An 18,875-nucleotide genomic window follows, 5' to 3' on the forward strand; every position below is an offset into this window, starting at 1 on the left:
GACATTGCTGGGAATGGGGATGGGAATGGGACCCGGGGAATGGTGGCTCTGTTCGGGGACATTCCTGGGGACATTGCTGGGAATGGGACACGGGGATGGATGGAATTCCTGGAGGGTCTGAGGAGAAGTCACTCAAAAATCTCCGGGGTTTGGAGGAAGGTTTGGCTGTGGAAACACAGGGACAGCCCTGTGGGAATGGTTCCAGAGCAACAACAACAGCAACAGCAACAACACTGTTACCTGGGCTGGGTTACAGTAATCCTCCGGGAGCGGGAAACACAACTCCCGGGATACAGAACTCCCGGGATACACAATTCCTGGCACTGGGATACACAATTCCCGCGATGCACAATTCCCGGGATACAGAATTCCCGGTGTCCGCGGGATGGGATGCAGCCCTGGCACAGCTGCTCAGGCCCCTGGAGGGGCCGAAAGCCCGAGGAGAGGCGACACTCGGGGACACGGTGTGCAGTGGTGATCCTGGAACCAGCGAGAAGAAAGGATCCAGCGGGATCGTCCCATCCCAGGGAATATCCCAAACGGGAACGGATCCAGCGGGGTGATCCCAACTGGGAACGGATCCAGCGGGGTGATCCCAAACGGGAACGGATCCAGCGGGGTGATCCCAACTGGGAACGGATCCAGCGGGGTGATCCCAAACGGGAACGGATCCAGCGGGGTGATCCCGTCCAGCTCCCGGCCCTGCCGGACCCTCCCCAGTCCCACCCTGCCGTAACTCTGAGCCTTGTCCAACCGCTCCCGGAGCTCCGGCAGCCCCGGGGCCGTGCCCGTTCCCCGGCCAGTGCCGATCCCGGAGGATTTTCCCACCCTTTTTGTTCCCATAATCCCGCCGTGTCCCCAAAACGACAAATTCCCCCAAAACCCCGAATTCTCCAAATTCCCCCAAAACCCCGAATTCCCCGAATTCCCGTTTCCCCCTCCGTCCGGCCAGCCCTCCCGCCCGCCAGGGGGCGCTGTGTCCGTGTCTCCCTGCCCGTCCCCGCTGCGGAGGAGCCGCTCCCGCCGCCGCTCGGTGGTGCCGGGGGCGGGGAGCGTGGGCGGCGCGGGGCCGCTCTGGCCGCGCGCCTCGGTGGTGCGGAGTCCCGGAAGCGGCGCGGGCCGAGGCCGCAATGGCGGAGAGCCCGGCGGCCGAGGACGCGGCCCCGGCCCCGGCCGCGGTGCTGGCGGCGGGCGGCGGCGGCGGCGGCGGCTCCCCGAGCGCCGCCGGCTCCGCGGGCGCCCCCGGCGTGTTCATCCCCGCCGAGCTCTGGGCGGCCGCGGGCTTCGGCGCGGCCGCGGCGCCCGGCACCGGCGTGGCCCCCGGTAGCGGCGGCGCCCCGATGGCGGCGGCGGCGGCGGGGGCCGCGCTCCTCACGCACTCCGCCTTCTGGGACCCCACGGTCAGCGGCGACTGGGACAGCGAGCGGCCCAGCCCGGCCTGCCTGCTGCGGATCAAACGGTGAGCGGAGCGGAACCGGGACCGGCACCGGAACCGGCGGCGGCACCGACAGCGCGGGGCCCGGGCGCGGAGCGCGGCGCGGGCGTTCGGCTCGGCCCCGCGGCCGGTAACGGGCCCTGCGCCGCACCGGGTACCGCGTACCGGGCATGGGACAGCGCCGCGCCCTGCCGGTGTCCCGGGACAGACACGGGGACTGGTCCCGGCCCTTCCCGGTGTCCCGGGACAGACACGGGGACTGGTCCCGGCCCTTCCCGGTGTCCCGGGACAGACACGGGGACTGGTCCCGGCCCTTCCCGGTGTCCCGGGACAGACACGGGGACTGGTCCCGGCCCTTCCCGGTGTCCCGGGGCTCTCCCGGACAGGTTTGGGTTGGGAGCGTCCTTGGGCAGCTCTGTCCGAGGGAATTCCCGCCCGGGATCTCCTGAAATTCCCTGCCTGGGGAGAAGGGAAGGATTCCTGGGAATATCCCGGGAATGTCCCGGGAAAGGCTGGGCAGGGGCAGGTGAAACCGCTCCTCACCTGATGGAACCCGGGACAAGCTCCTGGGAGAATCCACGGCCGCAATTCCGCTGGATTTTCATTTTGGTTGGAGTTGCTGGTGCTGGATGGAGGTGGGGAAACTCCAGGGGGGAAGAGTTCCTGGAGGGATTCCAGGGGGATTCTCAAGGATTCCAGGGGGGATTCCAGCCAGGATTCCTGAGAATCCCAGCCGTGATTCCCGAGGATTCCAGCCAGGATTCCTGAGAATCCCGGTCATGATTCCCGAGAATCCCAGCCATGATTCCCGAGGATTCCAGCCGTGATTCCCGGGGATTCCAGCCAGGATTCCCGAGGATTCCAGCCGTGATTCCCGGGGATTCCAGCCAGGATTCCCGAGAATCCCAGCCATGATTCCGGAGAATCCCAGCCATGATTCCCGAGGATTCCAGCCAGGATTCCTGAGAATCCCAGCCGTGATTCCCGAGAATCCCAGCCAGGATTCCCGAGAATTCCAGCTGGGATTCCCAAGGATTCCATGCCTGGGCTGCCTTTGGGGCTGTGCCCGAGGATCTCACCCAGAGCCGGGACCAAAGCTCCCCGGTCCCAGTTTAACTCCCGGTTTAACTCCCGATCCAGCCCCATCCCGGCCCGTTCCCGGCTCATTCCCGTTTCCCTTTCCCAGGGATATCATGTCCATCTACAAGGAGCCGCCCCCGGGCATGTTCGTTGTGCCCGATCCCCACGACATGACCAAGGTGAGGAGCCCTCGGGGGCCCCAAAGCCCGGCCGGAATCGCCCTGGGCGGCCTGGGGAGGGTCTGGATCCCCGGGATGGGATCCAGGGCTTTGGGAATGCCGGAGGGTCTGGGAATGAAGGAGGGTTTGGGAATGTTGGAGCCCTGGAGAGTCTGGGAACTCCAAAGAGTTTGGGAACGCCAAAACGGAGTGTTTTGGAACGCTGGAGGATTCGGGAATGCTGGAGTGTTTGGGAATGCCGGAGAGTTTGGGGAATGCTGGAAGGTTTGGGAACGCTGGAGGGTCTGGGAATGCTGGGACCGTGGGGAGTTTCAGAATGCTGGAGGGCTTGGGAACTCCAAAGGCTTTGGGAGCCCTGGAGGGCTTGGGGAATGCTGGAGCCAGGGAAGGTCTGGGAATGCCACAGGGCTCGGGATCCTCAGCGCTCGGGAATGCCGCAGGGTTTGGGAACTCTGGAGGATCCGGGAATGCCGCAGGGCTGGGGAGCCGCAGGCTTTGGGGATGCTGCAGGATTCAGGAACGCCGCAGGGTTTGGGAATTCTGGAGGATCTGGGAATGCCGCAGGTGTGGGGAGCCGCAGGGTTCGGGAACACTGGAGCCGTGCAGGGTTTGGGAGCGCTGCAGGGTTTGGGAATGCTGCAGGTGTGGAGAATGCTGGAGAGTTTGGGAACGCTGCAGGGTTTGGGAATTCTGGAGGATCTGGGAATGCCGCAGGTGTGGGGAATGCCGCAGGGTTTGGGAACACTGGAGCTGTGCAGGGTTTGGGAGCGCTGCAGGGTTTGGGAATGCCGCAGGAGTGGGGAATGCTGCAGGGTTCGGGAATGCTGCAGGGTTCGGGAGCGCTGCAGGTGTGGGCAATGCTGGAGGGTTCGGGAGCGCTGCAGGATTTGGGAATGCTGCAGGTGTGGGCAATGCTGGAGGGTTTGGGAGCGCTGCAGGATTTGGGAATGCCGCAGGTGTGGGCAATGCTGGAGGGTTTGGGAGCGCTGCAGGATTTGGGAATGCTGCAGGTGTGGGCAATGCTGGAGGGTTTGGGAGCGCTGCAGGATTTGGGAATGCTGCAGGTGTGGGCAATGCTGGAGGGTTTGGGAGCGCTGCAGGATTTGGGAATGCCGCAGGTGTGGGCAATGCTGGAGGGTTCGGGAACGCCGCAGGTGTGCGCTGTCCCCGCAGATCCACGCGCTGATCACGGGCCCCTTCGACACCCCCTACGAGGGCGGCTTCTTCCTGTTCCTGTTCCGCTGCCCGCCCGACTACCCCATCCACCCGCCCCGCGTCAAGCTCATGACCACGGGCAACAACACCGTCAGGTTCAACCCCAACTTCTACCGCAACGGCAAGGTCTGCCTCAGCATCCTGGGGTAAGCGGCGCCTAGAGGGGTGCCTCGGTGTCCTGGGGTGAGCGGGGCTTAGGGTCTGCCTCAGCATCCTGGGGTGAGCGGCGCCTAGAGGGGTGCCTCGGTGTCCTGGGGTGAGCGGGGCTTAATGGGGTGCCCCAGCATCCTGAACCGGACAGAAGGACAGCACAGTTGAGGCTGTGCTGGGGAAGTCTGGGTCCAGGGTCAGGCCCAGCTGTGCTCCCCAGGTCTCTGGGCTCTGCCAGAGGTGGGGACGGTGCTCTAGGTTAATTAGTGACTCGGTTAATTGTCGCAGCACGTGGACAGGCCCGGCCTGGAGCCCGGCCCAGAGCATCTCGTCGGTGCTGATCTCCATCCAGTCGCTGATGACCGAGAACCCGTACCACAACGAGCCCGGCTTCGAGCAGGTCAGACTGGGCTGGCACTGGCACTGGCACTGGCTGGGATTGCAGGCTGGGATTGGGATTGGGATTGCAGCCTGGAACTGGGATTATAGCCTGGAACTGACTGGGATACGCGCTAGGACTGAGATTATAGCCTGGGATTGACTGGGGTACAGGCTGGGACTGACTGGGAACCCAGCCTCAAACTGGGACACGGGCTGGGATTGACTGGGATTGCAGGCTGGGACTGACTGGGAGCCCAGCCTGGAACTGGAATTACAGCGTGGAACCGGGATTACAACCTGGGACTGACTGGGGTTCCAGGCTGGGAATGACTGGGAACCCAGCCTAGAATTGGGATTATAGCCTGTAGCTGACTGGAATTCCAGCCTAAAACTAACTGGGATTACAAACTGAAGCTGGCTGGGATTCCAGCCTGGAACTGGGATTACAGGCAGGGGCTGGCTGGGATTCCAGCCTGGAATTAACTGGGGTTATAGTCTGGAATTAACTGGGATTATAGCCTGGAATTAACTGGGATTATAGCCTGGAACTAACGGGGATCCCAGCCTGGAACAAACGGGGATCCCAGCCTGGAATTAACTGGGATTATAGCCTGGAATTAACAGGGATCCCAGCCTGGAACTAACGGGGATCCCAGCCTGGAACTAACGGGGATCCCAGCCTGGAACTGGGCCCTGCCCTGTCGTGACCCTGTGTGTCCCCAGGAGCGGCACCCCGGGGACAGCAAGAACTACAACGAGTGCATCCGGCACGAGACCATCCGCGTGGCCGTGTGTGACATGCTGGAGGGAAAGTGCCCCTGCCCCGAGCCCCTGCGGTACGGACGGACACGGGGACGGACACGGGGACGGACACGGGGACAGCTCCAGGGGGACCAGGGCACGTCAGGATCCATTCCCAGCCGTCATTCCCGAATTCCCGGGAGCGGACCCTGCACAGGGAATGTGGGAATGTGCAGGACGAGCTCTGCGGGAGGAGGGAGGGGAGCGCAGCTGCCGTGGCCAGGTCCCCAGGCTCTGTCCCCTCGGGCCGTGGTGACCGTGTCCCCTGTGTGCCCTGTGTCCCCTGTGTGCCCTGTGTCCCCATGGGCCGTGGTGACCGTGTCCCCTGTGTGCCCTGTGTCCCCTGTGTGCCCTGTGTCCCCATGGGCTGTGGTGACCGTGTCCCCTGTGTCCCCATGGGCCGTGGTGACCGTGTCCCCTGTGTCCCCTGTGTCCACATGGGCTGTGGTGACCGTGTCCCCTGTGTCCCCTGTGTGCCCTGTGTCCCTCGGGCCGTGGTGACCGTGTCCCCTGTGTCCCCTGTGTCCCTCGGGCCGTGGTGACCGTGTCCCCTGTGTCCCCTGTGTCCCCTGTGTCCCCAGGGGCGTGATGGAGAAATCCTTCATGGAGTACCTGGACTTCTACGAGGGCGTCTGCAAGGAGAGGCTGCACCTGCAGGGCCAGACCATGCAGGTGAGGGGGACACACGGCTGGGGCCACATGTGGGGCACAGCTGGGGACACAGCTGGGCACAGCTGGGCGTGGGGCTGAGCCTGGACAGATGTGCAGCACCGGGGGAATTCAGGGATGGGATCCACGTTCTCCTGGGGGAGTTTCAGAACCTTGTCCAGGGGAATTCCAGGATCCTGTCCAGGGGGAATTCAGGCATCCTGTCCAGGGCAATTTCAGGATCTTGTCCTGGAGGAGTTCAAGCATCCTCTCCAGAGGGAGTTCCAGGATCCTTCCCAGTGGAATTTCAGGATGGGGATGTTCACCAGGGGGAATTCAAGGATCCTCTCGAAAGGGAATTTCAGGATCCTGTCCAGGGGGATTTCAGGATCCTGTCCAGGGGGAGTTCCAGGATCCTTCCCAGTGGAATTTCAGGACCCTCTCCCCCCAGGCTGGGATTTCCCGGTGGAATTCTCCCCATCCCTTCTCCCAGAGCCCCCCACCCCTCACTTCGCGATTTCCCCGCTCACTCCCGTCCGTTCCCCGCTCACTCCCGCTGTTCCCCGCTCACTCCCGCTGTTCCCCGCTCACTCCCGTTGTTTCCCCGCTCACTCCCGTCCGTTCCCCGCTCACTCCCGTTGTTCCCCGCTCACTCCCGTGGCTTCCCCGCTCACTCCCGTTGTTTCCCCGCTCACTCCCGCTGTTCCCCGCTTACTCCCGTTGTTTCCCCGCTCACTCCCGTTGTTTCCCCGCTCACTCCCGCTGTTCCCCGCTCACTCCCGTTGTTTCCCCGCTCACTCCCGTTGTTTCCCCGCTCACTCCCGCTGTTCCCCGCTTACTCCCGTTGTTTCCCCGCTCACTCCCGTTGTTTCCCCGCTCACTCCCGCTGTTCCCCGCTCACTCCCGTGGCTTCCCCGCTCACTCCCGTCCGTTCCCCGCTCACTCCCGTTGTTTCCCCGCTCACTCCCGTTGTTTCCCCGCTCACTCCCGTTGTTTCCCCGCTCACTCCCGTTGTTTCCCCGCTCACTCCCGTTGTTCCCCGCTCACTCCCGTGGCTTCCCCGCTCACTCCCGTCCGTTCCCCCCTCACTCCCGTTGTTTCCCCGCTCACTCCCGTTGTTCCCCGCTCACTCCCGTTGTTCCCCGCTCACTCCCGTTGTTTCCCCACTCACTCCCGTCCGTTCCCCGCTCACTCCCGTTGTTTCCCCGCTCACTCCCGTTGTTCCCCGCTCACTCCCGTTGTTTCCCCGCTCACTCCCGCTGTTCCCCGCCGCAGGACCCGTTCGGGGAGAAGCGCGGGCACTTCGATTACCAGGCGCTGCTGGGGCGGCTGCAGGCGCTGCGGGCGCGGCTGCAGGAGCGGCAGCAGCAGCAGGACAGCGCCGACATGGACTCGGAGAGCAGCTCCTCGGAGGCCGAGCCCGAGCCCCCGGGCTGCCCCCGCGCCTAGCGCGGCCCGGCCCGGCCCGGGACTGCGGCACAGCCGGGCCGGGGCGGGAGAGCCGCGCCCGCGCCTCCTCCTCCTCCTCCTCCTCCTCCTCATCCCCGCCTTCATCCCCGCCTCCATCCGCCCCGAGGAGAATCCCCAAAACAGAGACAGAGCCCAGCTCGGGACAGGCTCCTCTCGGACAAAGGTACTTCCTGGCATGTGGCATCAGGTTGTTTTTGGGGTTTTTTGGACAACACCTGCACTGGTTGGGGTTTATTATTTCTTTTTTGTTTTGTTTTTTTTTTTTTTTTTTTTGTTTTGGTTTGGTTTTTTGTTTTGTTTTTTTTTTTTTTTTTTTTCCCAGGTTTATTTTTATTTTTTTTTTCCTCCGTTCGATTAAAGAATGAGCTCTAGACTGCAAATCCTTGAGAGCTTTTGTGCTCCGGGGCAGGGAGGGAGCGCTGGGACGGCCCCGGGCGGGGCTGGGGAGAGCTGGGGCCTCCCTGGTGTCTCTCTTCTAGGCAGACCAAAGATAGAGGAATTCTCCCTGCTGGAATCTGGGGCTCCCTCCCCAGAGCTCTGCTCCAGCCCTGGGGCCCTTTGGAGACTTCATGGGAACTGCAGGAATCCGTGGATTTGTGCGCCCCGGAGGTTTGGGCGAAGGGAGGATGAGATCAGGTCGTTGTTTCTGTGGTACCGAATTCAGCCTTTTTTGGGAGGGGTTCTCTCCTGCTGGAGCTGTGCTGGAATTCTCTGCTTTCCCCCTCGGGTCGGTGTCACCCGCAGTGTCCCCTCCTGTCCCCTCCCTGCCTGCGCCGCCCCAACCCAGGGGGACAATTCCAGCTGGGCTCTGGGACAGACAGACTCACTCCTCTGCCAAACCTTGTGAAATCCTGTGGTTTTGGGGCCGCCGAGAGCCCGTTTTTGGGAGATGTGTGCTGTGGGTGGCACGGGGAGGTGGCAGTGGCAGTGCCACCCTTCCCCAGCCCGGCCTGGAGGTGACAATTGCCACTGGAGCAGGAGCTCAAGGCTTCACTTTTCATTGTAGGGACACGAAATTGCACAAAATCCCGCCCAAAATCCTGCCCAAAATCCACCAAATCCTGCCCAAAATCCACCAAATCCTGCCCAAAATCCTGCCCTGGCCCATCCCCTCCACACCAGTTGGGCCCAGTTTGGATCCTGCTGGTGCTGGGAGAAGTTCCCAGCCTGGATCCTCATCCCGAGGGGCAGCAGGAGCCCAAATCCCCCAAATCCCCTGGGAGGATTCGGGATTGCAGCAGCAGCAGGAAGGTGGGAAATGGGGAATTTTCCTGGTTGGAAATGGGGAATTTTCCTGGTTGGAAATGGGGAATTTTCCTGGCTGGAAATGGGGGATTTTCCTGGCTGGAAATGGGGGATTTTCTGGTGGAAAATGGGGAATTTTCTGGTTGGAAACAGGGAGTTTTCCTGGTGGGAAATGAGGAATTTTCCTGGTTGGAAATGGGGAATGTCCCTGGTGGGGAAATGGGAGTTTCCCTGGTTGGAAATTTCCCTGGTGGGAAATGGGGATTTCCGTGGTGGGAAATGAGGAATTCTCTTGGTTGGAAATGTGGATTTCCCTGGTAGGAAACTGGGAATTTTCCAGGTAGAAAATGGGGAATTTTCCTGGTTTAAAATGGGAATCTTCCTGCTGGGAAATGGGGAATTTCCATGGTGGGAAATGAGGAATTTTCCTGGTTGTAAATGGGGAATTTTCCAGGTGGGAAATGGGAATTTTCCTGATGAGAAACGGGAATTTCCAGGTGGGAATTTTCCCTGGTGGGAAATGGGAATTTTCCTGGTAGGAAATGGGGATTTTCCTGCTGGGAAATGGGGAACTTCCCTCGTTGGAAATGGGAAATTTCCCCGGTGGGAAATGAGGGAATTTCCGTGTTGGGAAATGAGAATTTCCTTGGTAGAAAATGGGGAATTTCCCTGGTTGGAAATGGGGAATTTTCCAGGTGTGAAATGAGGAATTTCTGTGCTTTTCCCAACACCTGGGGAATTGTTTCCCCTCTCTTTTCCCAATCCGGGGCTGGTTTGGGTTTAACCCTCGAGGGGAGGCTGAGCTGCCACCCCCGGGGAGGGGACGGGACGGTGCCACCTCCTCCTGTCCCCTCTGTCCCCTGGGCGGGGCTGGGGAGCTTTTCCAGCCTTTCCAGCATTCCCAGCGCTGGGAATTCCGTGTCCCAGCCTGTGGGGTGTCCCCAGCCCTCGCTGGACCTTTGGGCAAATGGAATTGCAGGGGCTGGAACGGAGCTGGAACCAGCGCTGCACACGAGGCCCTGGCAGATCCCTGCTGGTTTCTGTTGTACAGAAGAATTCCAATTATTCCAATTATTCCCGTGATTTTTTTTTTTTTTTTGGTTTGGGGTTTTGGTTTTTTTTGGGGGGGATGGGGGTCGGGTTTCTGGTTGTTTTTTTTTTTTTTTTTTTTTTTTTTTTTTTGGGGGGGGGGGGGGGTTGGGGTTTTTTTCTCTGTGCAATAAAGTTTTGTTTTGGCAGAACGGAGCCCGTGCTGTTCCTCAGCGGGAATTCTCATGGAATCGCCCCAGGGCAGCATTCCCGGTTCTCCCAGTGCCAAAATCCCATTTCCCGCTGCTGCAAACCCCCCTGAGCCTCCGCCCTCAGCTCCTTTCCCTCGTTTTCCCCAATCCGGGGCATTTCCACCCAGAGCAGGCAGCGACTCCAGCAGGGTCCGTCCCGCACAACTTCCCACGCTCAGCGATTTTTGTACAAAGATTTTATTGCTCCCAGTCCTGCTGTCCCGGGGACCCAGGGAGGGATCCCGGGGGGGATCCCGAGGATCCGGGAGGGATTCCCGGGGATCCCAGGGGGGATTCAAGGGGAGATTCCCAAAGATTCCAGGAGGGATTCCCGAGGATTCCAGGGGGGATCCCAGGGGGGATTCCCGAGGATTCCCAGAGGGATCCCAGGGGGGATTCCCAAAGATTCCAGGGGGGATCCAAGGGGAGATTCCCCAGGATTCCAGGAGGGATCCCAGGGGGGATTCCCAAGGATTCCAGGGGGGATCCAAGGGGAGATCCTGAGGATCCCAGCTGGGATTCAAGGGGAGATTCCAGCCAGGATTCCTGAGGATCCAGGGAAGGATTCCTGGGGATTTCAGGGAGGATTCCAGCCAGGATTCCAGCTGGGATTCCTGGGGATTCCAGCCGGGATCCCAGGAGGGATTCAAGGGGAGATTCCCAAGGATTCCAGCTGGGATTCCTGAGGATTCCCGGGGATTTCAGGGGGGATTCCAAGAGGGATTTCGGGAGAGATCCTGAAGATTCCAGCTGGGATTCCTGAGGACTCCAGGGGGGATTCCCAGCCAGGATTCCAGGAGAGATTCCCAAGGATCCTGGGCGGGAATTCCAGCTGGGATTCCGAGGACTCGAGGAGGAATTCCCAGATTCCCAGGAGGGATTAAAGGGGAGATTCCTGAAGATCCTGGGAGGGACTCCAGAAGGGATTCCAGCCGGGGTTCCTGAGGGTTTCAGGAGGGATTCCAGCCGGGGTTCCGAGGGTCCCGGGGTCGTTCCCGGGGCTCAGGTCCCAGCTGCGCCGTCCTGCCCGTGCAGCTCCGAGAAGAGCGCGGGGAGCCAGAACTGCGGCTCGGCCGGAGCCTGCGCGTCCAGCCAGGCCATGCCCTCCTTCAGCAGGTGATCCTGCAGGAAAAACGGGGGAAAAAACGGGATTGGGAATGGGAATAATGGCATTGGGAGCCAGCCAGGCCGTGCCCTCCTTCAGCAGGTGATCCTGGAGTGGGAAAAACGGGAAAAATGGGGAAAAAATGGGATTGGGAATGGGAATAATGGCATTGGGAGCCAGGCAGGCCGTGCCCTCCTTCAGCAGGTGATCCTGGAGTGAGAAATGGGAAAAAATGGGGAAAAATTGGGAAAAACGGGATTGGGAATGGGACTGGGAGCCAGCCAGGCCGTGCCCTCCTTCAGCAGGTGATCCTGCAGGGAAAAACGGGGAAAAATGGGGAAAAAACGGGATTGGGAATGGGAATAATGGCATTGGGAGCCAGCCAGGCCGTGCCCTCCTTCAGCAGGTGATCCTGGAGTGGGAAAAATGGGAAAAACGGGATTGGGAATGGGAATGGCACTGGGAATGACTGGGGATGGACTGGGATGCGCTGAGTTGCCGTTCCTGTTCCCATTCCCAGTGTTCCCAGTTCCCCATTCCCATTTCCCATTTTCCCAGTTCCCATTCCCAGTGTTCCCAGTTCCCATTCCCAGTTCCCCTTTCCCATTTCCCATTTTCCCAGTTCCCATTCCCAGTTCCCCAGTCCCATTCCCATTCCCATTTCCCATTTTCCCAGTTCCCATTCCCAGTGTTCCCAGTTCCCATTCCCAGTGTTCCCAGTGTTCCCAGTGTTCCCAGTCCCACCTACCAGCACCTGCTTCGCCCTCTCCGTCTCCCACTTGAGGCTGTCCCGGATCTCGCTGACTGTCACAAATCCCTTTTTCTGGGGGAAAAAAAAAACGGGAAAAATCAGGGAGAATCCGGGAAAATCCCTCAGGGCTCCACTCCAGGGCCGCGGTGTGCTCCTCGTATTCCCAGTGCCATTCCCAGTATTCCCAGTAAATCCCAGTTTATCCCACGTTCAGCCGCCTGCAGCACCACCGTGTGCTCCATGTTTTCCCAATCCTACTCCCAGTTTATCCCAGTCTATCCCAGTTTATCCCAGTCTATCCCAGTTTATCCCAGACTATCCCAGTTTATCCCAGTCTATCCCAGTTTATCCCAGTTTGATCCCCACCTCGGCCAGCTGCAGCACCACCGTGTGGTCCATGTTTTCCCAGTTTATCCCAGTTTATCCCAGTCTATCCCAGTTTATCCCAGTTTATCCCAGTTTATCCCAGTCTATCCCAGTCTATCCCAGTTTATCCCAGTCTATCCCAGTTTATCCCAGTCTATCCCAGTCTATCCCAGTCTATCCCAGTTTATCCCAGTCTATCCCAGTTTATCCCAGTCTATCCCAGTCTATCCCAGTTTCGCCACCTCGGCCAGCTGCAGCACCACCGTGTGGTCCATTCCCAATCCCAGTTTATCCCAGTCTATCCCAGTCTATCCCAGTTCAATCCCAGTTTATCCCCACCTCGGCCAGCTGCAGCACCACCGTGTGGCCCATTCCCAATCCCAGTTTTTTATCCCAGTCTATCCCAGTTTATCCCAGTCTATCCCAGTCTGTCCCAGTTTTCCCCCACCTCGGCCAGCTGCAGCACCACCGTGTGCTCCATGTTTTCCCAATCCTACTCCCAGTTTATCCCAGTCTATCCCAGTTTATCCCAGTCTATCCCAGTTTATCCCAGTTTGATCCCCACCTTGGCCAGCTGCAGCACCACCGTGTGGCCCATTCCCAATCCCAGTCTATCCCAGTTCAATCCCAGTCTGTCCCAGTTTCCCCACCTCGGCCAGCTGCAGCACCACCGTGTGGTCCATGCTCAGCTCGGCCGGCACCGACTGCACCAGCACCGTTCCCCCCACGGGGATGATGCCGAAGCCGCTGCCCAGCACCTTCAGCTTGCGGATGGCGCGCAGCAGGTCGTCCCTGGGACGGACAGACGGACACACGGACACACTGACACCCCAGATCTGGACACGCAGACAGACGCACGGACACCCCAGATCTGGACACGCAGACGGACACACGGACGGACACACTGACACCCCAGATCTGGACACGCAGACAGACGGACACACGGACACACTGACACCCCAGATCTGGACACACAGACGGACGCACGGACACCCCAGATCTGGACGCGCAGACGGACACACGGACACACTGACATCCCAGATCTGGACACACAGACGGACACACGGACACACTGACACCCCAGATCTGGACGCGCAGACGGACACACGGACACCCCAGATCTGGACACGCAGACGGACACACGGACACACGGACACACTGACACCCCAGATCTGGACGCGCAGACGGACGCACGGACGCCCCGCGGGGCTCCCAGGCCGCTCGGAACGGCCCCCAAACCACGGGAACCGATCCCGCTGTGGGATTCGGGGCTTTGGCGGCTGCGCGGCCCCAAAAACGGGAGATTTGTGCTCAAAACCCGACTGTGCCGGGGCCCCTCCTCTGCTCCGGGGGGGAATCGTCACGGGGGTGCCTTTGGGGGGAAAAACCATCCCGGGGTTGGATTTGCACGGGAGAAAACATCCTGGGCTCGGACTTAGGGGCAAAAATCCTCCCAGAGTTGGATTTTTAGGAGAAAATCATCCTAGGCTTGCATTTGTAGGGAAAAAATCCTGCTGGGGTTGGATTTTTTTAGGGGAAAACCATGCTGGGGTTTGATTTTAGGGGAAATCCATGGCGGGCAGCAGCAGAGCTCTGGGTGCAGCTGTGGCTCCGGGCTGGAACAGCTGGAACTGCGGCCCCGGGGACCCCAGGGGTTCCTGAGGGGTTCCTGAGGGGTTCCTGAGGGGTTCCCAGGGGGTTCCTGGGGGATTTTGGGGGGTTCCTGAGGGATTTTGGGGGATTTTGGGGAGTTCCTGAGGGATTTGGGGGAGTTCCTGAGGGGTTCCTGAGGGATTTTGGGGGGTTCCTGGGGGATTTTGGGGAGTTCCTGAGGGATTCCTGGGGGATTTTGGGGGGTTCCTGAGGGATTTTGGGGGGTTCCTGAGGGATTTTGGGGAGTTCCTGAGGGATTTTGGGGGATTTTGGGGAGTTCCTGAGGGATTTTGGGGAGTTAATGAGGGATTCCTGGGGGATTTTGGGGAGTTCCTGGGAGATTTTGGGGGATTTTGGGGGGTTCCTGAGGGATTCCTGGGGGATTTTGGGGAGTTAATGAGGGGTTCCTGGGGGATTTTGGGGGGTTCCTGAGGGGTTCCTGAGGGATTTTGGGGGGTTCCTGGGGGATTTTGGGGAGTTCCTGAGGGATTCCTGGGGGATTTTGGGGGGTTCCTGAGGGATTTTGGGGGGTTCCTGAGGGATTTTGGGGAGTTCCTGAGGGATTTTGGGGGATTTTGGGGAGTTCCTGAGGGATTTTGGGGAGTTAATGAGGGATTCCTGGGGGATTTTGGGGAGTTCCTGGGAGATTTTGGGGGATTTTGGGGGGTTCCTGAGGGATTCCTGGGGGATTTTGGGGAGTTAATGAGGGGTTCCTGGGGGATTTTGGGGGGTTCCTGAGGGGTTCCTGGGGGATTTTGGGGGGTTCCTGAGGGATTTTGGGGGGTTCCTGGGGGATTTTGGGGGGTTCCTGGGGGATTTTGGGGGTCCCCGCCCCACTCACGCGCTGACGTCCTGCGCGAATTTGCCGCGGCCCTTGAGCACCTGCAGCTGCAGCTCCTCCAGCGTGATCAGCCCTGCAGCGCGAGCCAGGCGGGGATCTCAGGGGGCTTCCTGGGATTTCTTTGGGGATTTTTTGGGGGGATTTTTTGGGATTTTTATGGAATTTTTTGGGGGATTTTAATGGGTTTTTTTAATTTATTTTTATGGCAATTTTTTATTATTTTTTGGGGGGGATTTTTATGGAATTTTTGGGGGATTTTTAATGGCATTTTTTTGGGGGGATTTTTATGCGGTTTATTAGCAGATTTTTTTTTTAGGGTTTTTTTTTGGGGGGGATTTATGGGGTTTATGGGTTCTGTGGGGTTCAGGCGCATTCCTGGTGTGAACTGCTCTTTTGGGATGGAGACCATCCCCACTGGGAATCCCAACCCTCTGATTGTTCAAGCTCTGACCCCTCGGATTGTTCCCTGCTGCCACGGGGTGACGGGACCGGGCGGGGGTCCCTGGCACCGGGGCATGGGGATCAGGGGGTCCCTGGCACCGGGGCATGGGGATCAGGGGGTCCCTGGCATCGGGGCATGGGGATCAGGGGGTCCCTGGCACCGGGGCATGGGCATCAGGGGGTCTTTGGCATTGGTGGATCCCTGATACCGGGGAGGATCCCTGGCATCAGGGCAGACGGAGCTCTGGGATCAGTGATGGTGGCTCCCCGCCCAGCCCGGTGCCCACCCCGGTGCCCAGCCCGGTGCCCACCCTGGTGCCCATATCGGTGCCCAGCCTGGTGCCCAGCCCGGTGCCCACCCCAGTGCCCACCCCGGTGCCCAGCCCGGTGCCCAGCCCGGTGCCCAGCCCAGTGCCCAGCCCGGTGCCCAGCCCGGTGCCCACCTCCGTTGCGGTGCCGCAGTGCCAGGCACACCTCGATGATCTGCACCCCCAGCTCGTAGTAGAAGTCTCCGACCCCGAGCACCTCGGCCCAGAAGCCCTTCCCAGCTGGGGGGGGCGGGGGCATTGGGTGGGCCCTGTGCCCCCCATTGTCCCCAGTGTCCCCCCATTGTCCCCATTGTCCCCCCAGTCCCCTGCCATCATCCCCCCCCCGTTATTGCCCCTGTTATTGCCCCCTTGTCCCCACCACTGTCCCCCCATTGTCCCCCTGCTGTCCCCCCATTGTTCCTCTGCTGTCCCCCCATTGTCCCCCTGTTTCCCCCTTCGCTGTCCCCATAGTGTCTCCCCGTTATTCCCGTTTCCCCCCCGTTATCCCCACTTTGTCCCCCTGTCCTGGTCCCCACTGGGGTGTCCCCCATTGTCACCCCCATTGTCCCCCCTGTTCCTCCCCCATTATCCCCCTCCTGTCCCCTATTGTCCCTCCTGTTGCCCCCCACCATTATCCCCCATTCCCACCATCACTGTCCCCCTGCTGTCCCCCCATTATTCCCCCGTTATTGCCCCCATTGTCCCCCTGTGTCCCTCCCGTTATCCCCCGGTCTGTCCCCTCATTGTCCCCGGGTCTGTCCCCTCATTGTCCCCCTGTCTGTCCCCTCACTGTCCCCCGGTCTGTCCCCTCATTGTCCCCCTGTCTGTCCCCTCATTGTCCCCCTGTCTGTCCCCCTGTCATTCCCCTCCTGTCCCTCATTGTCCCTCCTGTTGCCCCCTGTTATCCCCCACCATTATCCCCCCATTGCCCCCACCATTGTCCCCCTGTGTCCCTCCCGTTATCCCCCGGTCTGTCCCCTCATTGTCCCGGTGTCTGTCCCGGTGTCCGTCCCGGTGTCCGTCTGTCCCTGCCCGCGCTCACAGGCCAGCGGGTCGACGCCGATGGCGGCGCACATGTGCTGGAACTGCAGCCGGAACTCGGGGCTGCGCCGGATCTCCTGCTTGTGCTTGCTGGCAAAGGCCTGCAGGTGGGTCCGGAACGTCTCCAGCTGCTTCGACATCTGGGACACACGGACAGACGGACGGGCAGACGGACGGACGGACAGGCAGCCACGGGACACCGGGACGGGGCAGGGACGCGGGCAGGGAGGGGAGCCCGGGCCCCCAGAGCGATTTCCCACCTGCGCCAGCTGATCCTCAGCCAGGACCGTGCCGCGCTCCTTGTACTTGGCCTGGGGAGAGGCACCGTGAGGGCGCGGCCGGGCCGGGACAGCCCCGAACCGGGACCGGGACAGCCCCGAACCGGGACGATCCCGAACCGGGACCGGGACGATCCCGAAGCCCGAGGATCCCGACCCGGAGCGGTCCCGCCCGTGGCGCTGCCGCAGTTTCTCCCCGCGGGCTCCGAACCCAAGCCCGGCTCTGGGGGTCCCCTCAGAGCTGCCACCCCCCGGACCGAGCCCCGAGCCCTCCCGGGCCCCGCTGCGCCCCCGTTCCCCGGTGTGTGCCGTGTGCCCCGGTCTGCCCCGCCGTCCCCCTGTCCCGTGCCCTGTCCCGTTCCCAGCCCTGTCCCGTTGCCCGTCCCGTTCCCCATTCCCGGTGACCTCCGTCAGTTTCCTGCGGGCGATCGCCCCCGCCCCCACCCCCCGCCGGTGCATCCCGCCGCCGCCGCCGCCGCCGCGCACACGTCATCGGGCGCGACGGGTTGCGTCATCGGGCGCGACGGGCTGCGTCATCGGGCGCGACGCGTGACGCCTCCGGCGCGCCGCGGAAACGTCATCGAGCGCGACGCTTGGCGTCATGGAGCGCGCCGCGTGACGTCATGGAGCGCGCCGCGTGCAGTCGGGGCTCCGCCCCCCGCGGGGAAGATGGCGGCACCGCCGGGAGGGAAAGGGTTAAAGGATAAAGGGTTAAAGCGTTCAATGGCGTTGTTAGCGCTTTTAGTCTTTGAATTTCAGTTTTTATTATTTTATTAGCGCTGTTCTCATCATTGGCGTCGCCGTTACCATTCTTTGCGTTTCTGTGCTGTTTGCATCGCGCTGTGTCCCGCTGCATCGCGGCCTTTCCCGGCCCTGCCCGTTGGTGTTTGAGTTTTCACCTTGGGTTCCCCGGGCCGCTGCCGCCGCCGGCCTCGCCCGCCGTTTGCGTGGGGACGTCCCGGCTCGGCCGGCAGCGGGGGACAGACACCGGGACGGACGGACGGACAGACAGTGGGGAATGGGACGGACAGACAGACAGACAGACACCGGGACGGACGGACAGACAGCGGGACGGACGGACGGACAGACAGTGGGGAATGGGACGGACAGACAGACAGACAGACACCGGGACGGACGGACAGACAGCGGGACGGACGGACGGACAGACAGTGGGGAATGGGACAGACAGACGGACAGACAGACACCGGGACGGACGGACAGACAGCGGGACGGACGGACGGACAGACAGACAGACAGACACCGGGACGGACGGACAGACAGCGGGACGGACGGACGGACGGACGGACAGTGGGGAATGGGACGGACAGACGGACAGACACCGGGACGGACGGATGGACGGACAGCGGGAACGGGACGGACGGACAGTGGGGAACGGGACAGACAGAGGGACAGACACCGGGAATGAGAACGGGGCAGACAGACAGACAGACAGACAGACACGGGGCCGGGCAGCGCCGCTCCCAAACCCAAGCCCCCAAAATCCCCACAAATGCCCCAAAATGCCCCAAATGCCCCAAATCCTCCAAATGCCCCCAAAGCCCCAAAATCCCCCAAATCCCTCAAAGCCCCAAAATCCCCCAAAATCCCCAAAATGCCCCAAAATCCCCCAAATCCCCAAAATCCCCAAAATGCCCCAAAATCCCCCAAATCCCCCAAGCCCCAAAGCCCCAAAATGCCCAAAATCCCCCAAATCCCCCAAATCCCCAAAATGCCCAAAATCCCCCAAATCCCCCAAATCACCCAAATCCCCAAAATGCCCAAAATCCCCCAAATCCCCCAAATCCCCAAAATGCCCAAAATGCCCAAAATCCCCCAAATCCCCCAAATCCCCCAAAATGCCCCAAAATCCCCCAAATCCCTCAAAGCCCCCAAATCCCCAAAATGCCCAAAATGCCCAAAATCCCCCAAATCCCCCAAATCCCCAAAATGCCCCAAAATCCCCCAAATCCCTCAAAGCCCCAAAATCCCCCAAATCCCCCAAATCCCCAAATCCCCAAAATGCCCAAAATCCCCCAAATCCCCCAAAATCCCCAAAATGCCCAAAATCCCCCAAATCCCCCAAAATCCCCAAAATGCCCAAAATCCCCCAAATCCCCCAAAATCCCCAAAATGCCCAAAATCCCCCAAATCCCCCAAAATCCCCCAAATCCCCAAAATGCCCAAAATCCCCAAAATCCCCCAAATCC

The 18,875-nt window shown here is 60.8% G+C and overlaps 2 protein-coding genes across 5 annotated transcripts; one reads left to right on the forward strand and one right to left on the reverse strand.

Annotated features, from left to right (window-relative positions):
* Positions 1 to 1,130: 1,130 nt before the first annotated feature.
* On the forward strand, positions 1,131 to 9,705 carry UBE2Z (ubiquitin conjugating enzyme E2 Z). 2 transcript variants are annotated; one of them, XR_009275730.1, is made up of 8 exons: positions 1,131 to 1,459; positions 2,622 to 2,694; positions 3,868 to 4,055; positions 4,348 to 4,459; positions 5,164 to 5,276; positions 5,823 to 5,913; positions 7,165 to 7,522; positions 7,839 to 9,705. XR_009275730.1 is itself a non-coding variant. In XM_058820606.1 (7 exons), the coding sequence occupies exons 1-7, from the start codon at positions 1,131 to 1,133 to the stop codon at positions 7,336 to 7,338; spliced, it is 1,080 nt and encodes a 359-aa protein (XP_058676589.1). In that variant the 3' UTR covers positions 7,339 to 7,552. The 2 variants fall into 2 exon arrangements, 1 of the variants encoding a protein (XP_058676589.1); XM_058820606.1 differs by lacking the exon at positions 7,839 to 9,705 and having other exon boundaries at positions 7,165 to 7,552.
* An 825-nt stretch (positions 9,706 to 10,530) lies between these two features.
* On the reverse strand, positions 10,531 to 17,127 carry SNF8 (SNF8 subunit of ESCRT-II). Of its 3 annotated transcripts, XM_058820592.1 has the most exons (9): positions 17,074 to 17,127; positions 16,651 to 16,701; positions 16,392 to 16,530; positions 15,485 to 15,589; positions 14,601 to 14,673; positions 12,757 to 12,898; positions 11,738 to 11,812; positions 10,840 to 11,006; positions 10,701 to 10,805 (listed from the first exon to the last, which is right to left on the reverse strand). In XM_058820592.1, the coding sequence occupies exons 1-8, from the start codon at positions 17,125 to 17,127 to the stop codon at positions 10,887 to 10,889; spliced, it is 759 nt and encodes a 252-aa protein (XP_058676575.1). In that variant the 3' UTR covers positions 10,701 to 10,805; positions 10,840 to 10,886. The 3 variants fall into 3 exon arrangements, with proteins under 3 accessions (XP_058676573.1, XP_058676574.1, XP_058676575.1); XM_058820590.1 differs by having other exon boundaries at positions 10,531 to 11,006; positions 14,601 to 14,719; XM_058820591.1 differs by having other exon boundaries at positions 10,641 to 11,006.
* Between the last annotated feature and the right edge of the window lie 1,748 nt (positions 17,128 to 18,875).

Source organism: Ammospiza caudacuta, chromosome 27 (genome assembly GCF_027887145.1).
Source record: "Ammospiza caudacuta isolate bAmmCau1 chromosome 27, bAmmCau1.pri, whole genome shotgun sequence".
In the NCBI taxonomy this organism is placed as follows: domain Eukaryota; kingdom Metazoa; phylum Chordata; class Aves; order Passeriformes; family Passerellidae; genus Ammospiza; species Ammospiza caudacuta.

Excerpts from the sequence above, each read along its gene's own strand:
- UBE2Z (XM_058820606.1), top strand. The coding sequence starts at position 1,131 with ATGGCGGAGAGCCCGGCGGCCGAGGACGCGGCCCCGGCCCCGGCCGCG. Across the intron at positions 2,695-3,867 it reads ATCCCCACGACATGACCAAG|ATCCACGCGCTGATCACGGG; the intron begins GTGAGGAGCCCT and ends CTGTCCCCGCAG. Across the intron at positions 5,277-5,822 it reads CCCTGCCCCGAGCCCCTGCG|GGGCGTGATGGAGAAATCCT; the intron begins GTACGGACGGAC and ends CTGTGTCCCCAG.
- SNF8 (XM_058820590.1), bottom strand. The coding sequence starts at position 17,127 with ATGCACCGGCGGGGGGTGGGGGCGGGGGCGATCGCCCGCAGGAAACTG. Across the intron at positions 16,531-16,650 it reads CTGAGGATCAGCTGGCGCAG|ATGTCGAAGCAGCTGGAGAC; the intron begins GTGGGAAATCGC and ends CGTGTGTCCCAG. Across the intron at positions 15,590-16,391 it reads CGGCGTCGACCCGCTGGCCT|CTGGGAAGGGCTTCTGGGCC; the intron begins GTGAGCGCGGGC and ends CGCCCCCCCCAG.